Genomic DNA, 8,129 nt, shown 5'->3' on the forward strand with positions numbered 1-8,129 from the left:
TGAATGGCCAAGTCTGTCACCTGATCTCAACCCAATTGAGCATGCATTTCACTTGTTAAAGACTAAACTTCAGACAGAAAGGCCCACAAACAAACAGCAACTGAAAACCACCGCAGTGAAGGCCTGGCAGAGCATCAAAAAGCAGGAAACACAGCGTCTGGTGATGTCCATGAGTTCAAGACTTCAGGCAGTCATTGCCAACAAAGGGTTTTCAACCAAGTGCTAAAAATGAACATTTTATTTAAAATTATTGAATCTGTCCAATTACTTTTGGTCCCTTTAAAAACAGGGTGGCACATGTTAAGAAGCTGAAACTCTTAAACCCTCCATCCAATTTTAATGTTGATACCCTCAAATGAAAGCTGAATGTCTGAACTTCAACTGCATCTGAATTTTTTTGTTTAAAATTCATTGTGGTAATGTCTATAACCAAAATTAGAAAAATGTTGTCTCTGTCCAAATATACAATGGGGCAAAAAAGTATTTAGTCAGTCAGCAATAGTGCAAGTTCCACCACTTAAAAAGATGAGAGGCGTCTGTAATTTACATCATAGGTAGACCTCAACTATGTGAGACAAACTGAGAAAAAAAAATCCAGAAAATCACATTTTCTGTTTTTTTATCATTTTATTTGCATATTATGGTGGAAAATAAGTATTTGGTCAGAAAAAAACAATCAAGATTTCTGGCTCTCACAGACCTGTAACTTCTTCTTTAAGAGTCTCCTCTTTCCTCCACTCATTACCTGTAGTAATGGCACCTGTTTAAACTTGTTATCAGTATAAAAAGACACCTGTGCACGCCCTCAAACAGTCTGACTCCAAACTCCACTATGGTGAAGAACAAAGAGCTGTCAAAGGACACCAGAAACAAAATTGTAGCCCTGCACCAGGCTGGGAAGACTGAATCTGCAATAGCCAACCAGCTTGGAGTGAAGAAATCAACAGTGGGAGCAATAATTAGAAAATGGAAGACATTCAAGACCACTAATAATCTCCCTCGATCTGGGGCTCCACGCAAAATCCCACCCCGTGGGGTCAGAATGATCACAAGAACGGTGAGCAAAAATCCCAGAACCACGCGGGGGGACCTAGTGAATGAACTGCAGAGAGCTGGGACCAATGTAACAAGGCCTACCATAAGTAACACACTACGCCACCATGGACTCAGATCCTGCAGTGCCAGACGTGTCCCACTGCTTAAGCCAGTACATGTCCGGGCCCGTCTGAAGTTTGCTAGAGAGCATTTGGATGATCCAGAGGAGTTTTGGGAGAATGTCCTATGGTCTGATGAAACCAAACTGGAACTGTTTGGTAGAAACACAACTTGTGTTTGGAGGAAAAAGAATACTGAGTTGCATCCATCCAACACCATACCTACTGTAAAGCATGGTGGTGGAACATGACAATGATCCAAAGCACACCGCCAGGGCAACGAAGGAGTGGCTTCGTAAGAAGCATTTCAAGGTCCTGGAGTGGCCTAGCCAGTCTCCAGATCTCAACCCTATAGAAAACCTTTGGAGGGAGTTGAAAGTCCGTGTTGCCAAGCGAAAAGCCAAAAACTTCACTGCTCTAGAGGAGATCTGCATGGAGGAATGGGCCAACATACCAACAACAGTGTGTAGCAACCTTGTGAAGACTTACAGAAAACGTTTGACCTCTGTCATTGCCAACAAAGGATATATTACAAAGTATTGAGATGAAATTTTGTTTCTGACCAAATACTTATTTTCCACCATAATATGCAAATAAAATGATAAAAAAACAGAAAATGTGATTTTCTGGATTTTTTTTTCTCAGTTTGTCTCCCATAGTTGAGGTCTACCTATGATGTAAATTACAGACGCCTCTCATCTTTTTAAGTGGTGGAACTTGCACTATTGCTGACTGACTAAATATTTTTTTGCCCCACTGTATATGGACCTAACTGTAGATGATACTGGAAGCCATAGGACCTTATGAGTTGTCCCAGGCCGAGTGTATACATTGAGAAGAGTAAGGCCCCAAGGACAGAGCCTTGAGGGACACCAACAGACAGGGGGAGAGATGAAGAGGTGGTATGGGAGTAGGAAACGCTAAATGTGTGGTTGGTAAGGTATGAGGAGATCCAAGATAGGGCAAGGTCTTTGACCCCAAGGGAAGAGAGGATCTGTAGTAGGAGGCAGTGGTCAACTGTGTTGAAGGCAGAGGACAGGTGTAGAAGGAGGAGTATAGAGAATTGTCTGTTAGCTTTGGCTGTAAGTTGTTAGTAATTTTGGTCAGGGCAGTCTCAGTGGAATAGTGGGGACGGAAGCCAGATTGTAGGTTGTCAAAGAGAGAGTTAGATGCAAAGTGAGAGGAAAGTTCAGCATGGACATGCTGCTCAAGGAGTTTGGATGCAAATGGGAGCAAAGATATGGGGCGATAGCTGGACATAGCGCTTGGGTCTAGGGATGGCTTTTTGAGGATAGGTGTGATTGTGGCATGTTTGAAAGCAGTGGGGAAGGTACCAGAAGTTAGTGATAGGTTGAAGAGATGGGTTAGAGATGGGATTAGTGTGGTGGTGAGGTTGGGGAGGAGGTGGGATGAGATGGGGTCAAGTGCACAAGTGGTGATGTGTGATTTTGAGAGAAGATGAGCAAGCTCCCCTTCAGTGATTTTGGAGAGGGAAGTTATGGGGTTTGGGCATTGGTCTGGTATACAAAGGGGTTGTGGTGGTTTGACGACAAAGATTTGCCTTGTTTGGTCAATCTTATTTTTGAAGTGCGCCGCAAAGTCCTTGGCAACGATTAGGAAATTCGGAGGGGGCAGTGGTGGGCGGAGGAGGGAGTTAAAAGTGTTGAATAACTGTTTGGGGTTGTGGGATAGGGAAGATACGAGGGTTGTGAAGTAGGCCTGTTTAGCAGAGGTGAGAGCTGATTTGAATGCGAGTGTTGCTTGTTTGAGTGCAGTGAAGTCATCTTGCGAATGTGTTTTCTTCCAATGCCGTTCTGCAATTGTGGATGCTTGCCAAAGCTTTTTAGTGATGTTATTGTGCCAGGGTTGTCTATTGGTTCCTAGCACTCTGCTATGCATGACAGGGGCGACCATGTCAATAGCTGATGCAAGAGTGGCATTGTAGAAAGCAGTGGCAGTGTCTGTGTCATGGAGTGAGGATATGGATGCTAGCAGTAGGATAGAGTCAGAGAGTGTGTGGGTGTCTAGGTGTGCGAGGTTCCTGCGTGGGTGCACATGTTGCTGGACATGGGTGACAGGTGAGGAGTACAGGACTGAGAATGTGAGTAGATGGTGGTCAGATAGAGGGAGAGGGGAGGTTGTGAAGTTAGATAGAGAGCAGAAACGGGTGAAACGGGTTCCTGGGTTTAGTGTCGGTGATACTTCCATATACTCAGTCGGTGGTTGTTCACCCAGATTACCTGTCCGTAATCGTTGTGCCTCTGTGCATGAGAGCTTTTGCTATGTATGACCCGGTTTGTCCCCTGACTTTTGCCTCTGTATCCTGCATTGTGATGCCCTGTCCTTCCTGGTTATCTGACCTTTTGGCTCGTCTTGGTTTACTCTCTCTTATCCCTAGGTACTACGCTCTCATCTGGCTTTTGACCCTCGGCTCTCCTTTTACTATATTTACGTTCTGTGCCCTGTACTTCGCGCTCCCAGCTGCCTTCCCAGGCCACACGCGCGGTGACCGCCCCCCTGTTATCACGAGACTGCTTAGTTCCAGGTCCTGCACTCACTGCTTAGTCTCAGGTCCTTGCACACTAGGTGCCTTTTTCCTCCACTCCCTGCGTTTGTTCCCATTCCCACTGATAGCAACCCCGTAAGCTGCACCAGTGACATCATCGGTGTCATTACAACACAACATAATACACAATAAAATTTACTTCTTCACGGAGGAAATGGGCCAGCATGTCAATATCCTTACATTTCCCCCTCCTTTAATGATGGTCATCTTTGACGATACAGAGCCTATAATACACCAAAATGTTCTAACGCCGGCACTGTACTTAGAATTTAAAAGTTCTCACCAGTCAAGACCATTTAGCACCGAAGTCTCTGAATTATCCTCCTGCACATTACTTATGTCTTGTTTCACTCAATATTAGCCTCTCCTCTCGGTTAGGACCATAGAACTTATGTCCTTCTGAGTCCAGGTTACTGTTGTGCTAACCCAACATCAGTCTATCGAGTTAGTTTAAAGTTAAGAAATAATGGCCCTTAACTCAGCAACACCGTCCATTCCTGTAAGGGTAGCCCTTTTCACCATGGGCACAACTTCAACCAGGATGGAACATCGAGTTATCCATTCCCTGTCCCCCAAACATTGGTCCATATGGCAAGGACACAGTCCATCTGTCCTGCATCAGTCCATGGGATGGGGACACAGTCCTTTTCCTCACCTCAGCCCATGAGGCAGGCCCACAGTGCCTTACCGGCATCTTCCCTTACTGGCCGAGATCCAGTCCCAGGTTGAGGGTGTAGGACCCTCGAACGGCTGCAGTACCTCTGCAGTCTAGAAGGGGGATGCGCAAAGGGCCCAATAAAAATTGGAAAGGGGGAAACAACTTCAGCTGTCATGACCATTACCATAGGTAAAGTCCCAGTTACGAAGGCCATTTTTCTCACTGGAATTCTGGGCTGGCAACCAGTGCGAAGGCCGTCGCAACTGCGATATTGCACCAGGCATTCCTGGATCCAAGCACACGGGCTGCTATTTGAAATTTGGGCAGCCAGAATCTGATTTTCAGACATTTATGAAATTATATGCTATTAGTGTTTATCTAATGAAGGCCATCTAGACCGAAACGTTATATTTCATACATTATTTCTTGAATTCAATAAAAACTAGCTCTTTTTTGAGAGTGCTGGATTCCACATAGTTTGTATATTATTTGTATTGCCAGCTTTAAGGGGTTTTCAAAGTTAAGAGAAATAGACCTCAAATACTTTTATAGAATGAGAGCAAGTACTCATTCTCTTCTGGTCCAAGGCCAAATCTCCACCGTCTCTACACTCTCAGTATAATAAATAACTAGCTTGGCAAAATTAATGTTTCTGTTAATGTTTTGAATTTGTAAAGGAGAACTAAGTAATACATTAATACTTTATTCTAATATATTAACATTTAATGGAACTAATGAGATCATATTTGGTTTATTTTTTTTACAGTTAAGTGACAATTCATAATGAAAATAAATATATTATTTTCTTGCAGGAAAACTTCATGGTTGATGAACAAAGCCTGGAGCCTATACCTTTTTTAATCTGTACATGGAAACCATTTTTCAGGAATTCTCTGCATGTAATGGCACATTAATAAAGCCGTATTACTGGCTCTATGCAAACAACAATTGTGTGAAATGTCCGTATCATGTAAGAACAGGAGAGGAGTCCCGGGTTACTTATGGAGAGTTCTACAAGGCATTTGGCTTTCCATATGGACCAACAATGCCAGAAAATATACAGCTGATATTTTACGAAATAAAAGCATTTAATGGAGCCGTCATACAGAAAGGCCAGGCTACAAACTGCACTCATTCTAACATTCATGCAGAGTCCATGTTGTTTGAAAAAAATGGATATCTAGATGTTTTCCTCTACCAGCATTACCCAGTTGGCTACTTAACTCTTTACACAAACTTTACTCCTTGCAATGAGTTTGGACATTGTTGCATCAGTAAAATGTATGATTTAATAATGAGGTATCCAGAGATGCGCTTAGATATCTATTTCTCACAGATGTACCATGTTGCAGAAGAGTTCCCTGCTTCTTTTTGGAACAAAGAAGCTTTAAAAAGTCTTGCTGGTCACTGGCCGAGAGTAACGCTGAATCCACTGAGCGATGGAGTTTGGAAAACTGTTCTATATTCCTTTGTGAAAGAGGTTCCGCAGAGCACCATGGAACAGCCCATTCTGCCTGCTAGGGCTTCAGCTGATAGTTATAACGCACACATGATTCACTTTATCACTGAGATTAAGCCTTATTTTGTTGACTCTCCTTCAATTTCTCAACCTCAAGAAACTAAACATTTTCCAGTGTACCCAAGAGATAAGATTAATCCAAATCAGCAACAAAATAGCATCTTTCAGCACTATCCTATGTTTTTACCACACATGCCCTTCATACCTGCAACACATGGTCCAAAAGAAGTCGTTTCCAGACCCAAACAAATTGTCCGACATCTAAACATGCCAATGGATATGGGTGAAGAAATAAACTCAAGAAACACTGTACCAAATGCAAGAAAAATAAATGAAGTTATAATTACTGAGCAAGTGGTAAAAGGAAAGGATAAAGAAGCAAAAAGGAACAGAAGGAAAAATAATGCAGATTCTGTGAAAAAACTCAAGCGCTAAGAGTTATGCTAAGTCAGTCTGCACAAGATAATTATTTATTTTATACATGCACAATAACATGCAGGAAATAAAATAATGAATATGATTTTACAATAGGAAGTTTTTCATCATAGACCTAAAATTGTTAAAGGGTTTTCTGCTTACGTTCCCATGTTTTGGGCATATAGAGGGTGATAGTCTGGCAAGTTTTCTGTCTTTTAATTTCTTTCACATTACATTATTGCAGTGGCCAGATACAGCGATGCAGTGCTAGCTTGTTTAATCTTTGGGTATGTAAAACTTAACCACTCCAATGCATCTGAAATAAAATAAAAATATTTTTGTATGCTTTAGACAACTGCTTTAACAATGGTTGTTTTCACTCAGGAACTTATATACAAAGCAGGAATGGCGAACATTTTTGATATTTATACCATCATTTGTGGGCCATACCAAATTATCAAAATATAAATAATCCTGCTTCATTTGGATAAGCATTTAAATAACTCACTCCTAATGTGATAGCTGGACCTGCTTTTCTATGGTGAGGCAGTATATCAGTACCATATCACAATGTTATATGGTAGTGATGATGTCACTACTCGCAACTGCTTTTAGAGGTTTGCATTAGTCTGATGTGCAGACCACTCTTTGCGATATTGTTTGCAATGTACTGCTCACAGCACTATGTTGTTCCGAATACAGATGTGTAGTATGCTGTAGATCTTCTCAAAGTGGAAAAATTCATCACTGGTCTTGTAACATTTATAGAACTAAAGCAGTGTATGGACTGATGTATACATCATATAGGAGACAAAGAAACTGCAGTATATAAATCACATAGGAGACACTGAGACTGCTTTATATACATCACATAGGGTACTCTGTGACTGCTGAATACATCACATGCTAAACGCTAAGACTCTGCTGTATCTACATCACATAGGAGACACTGAGACTGCTGTATATACATTGGGGAAAATAAGTGTTTGATCCCTTGCTGATTTTGTAATTTTGCCCACTGATAAAGACATGAACAGTGTTGTGAATTTGGATTCTGGGCTCCCCCGGTGGCCGCTTGTGGAATTGGACTTGTCATCCTCTTTCCTGTTTCACCTGATTCCATCAGTAGTGGGTGTCGCTATTTAAGCTCATTTCTCTGGTGGTTTCTTGCCGGTCAACAATGTTATCTGATGCCTCTCAGTGCTTGTTCCTGCTTCTAGACAACTACTGATAAGTTGGACTTTTGTCCATGTTTTGTTTTGCCTATTTGTTCCAGTTCGCAGCTGAAGTTTTGTTACTGTGTCTGGAAAGCTCTCGTCGATCAGGGATTGCTACTCTGGCGTTATGAGTTAATGCCAGAGTTTAAGGTAATCTCTGGATGGTGTTTTGTTAGTATTTTTCTGCTGACCATGAAAGTATACTATCTGTCTTCTGCTATCTAGTAAGCGGACCTCAAATTTGCTAAGACTATTTTCCTGCTGCGTTTGTTGTTTCATCTGAACTCACCGTCATTATATGTGGGGGGCTACTGTCTTCTTTGGAATATTTCTCTAGAGGTGAGCCAGGTCTTATATTTCCCTCTGCTAGCTATTTAGGTCTTAGGCCAGAGCTGGGCATCTAGCTATAAATAGGAAATGCTACCTGGCTATTTCTAGTTGCGCGGCAGGCTTAGTTCATGGTCAGTATAGTTCCATCTTCCGAGAGCTTGTCCCTCTATAGGCTTGCTATGATCTCTGCCTGCAGAGATCATGACAGTTTGACCGGCCCACTAAAGTGTTAAAGACCCAGGTTGAGAAAGGAGAGTTATAAGAAGTC

The 8,129-nt window shown here is 42.1% G+C and overlaps 1 protein-coding gene across 1 annotated transcript in view; it reads left to right on the forward strand.

Moving 5' to 3' along the window:
- Window positions 1–6,665, forward strand: part of APOBEC4 (apolipoprotein B mRNA editing enzyme catalytic polypeptide like 4) — a 29,159-nt gene extending 22,494 nt beyond the window's left edge. Inside the window, exon 2 of the mRNA XM_077278632.1 lies at window positions 5,191–6,665. Coding sequence (XP_077134747.1) covers window positions 5,247–6,332 — 1,086 coding nt within the window. The 5' untranslated portion in view covers window positions 5,191–5,246 and the 3' untranslated portion in view covers window positions 6,333–6,665. The remainder of the gene's footprint in view (window positions 1–5,190) is intronic.
- Window positions 6,666–8,129: the final 1,464 nt, after the last annotated feature.

This window comes from Ranitomeya variabilis, chromosome 8 (assembly GCF_051348905.1).
Source record: "Ranitomeya variabilis isolate aRanVar5 chromosome 8, aRanVar5.hap1, whole genome shotgun sequence".
NCBI classification, from domain to species: Eukaryota; Metazoa; Chordata; class Amphibia; order Anura; family Dendrobatidae; genus Ranitomeya; species Ranitomeya variabilis.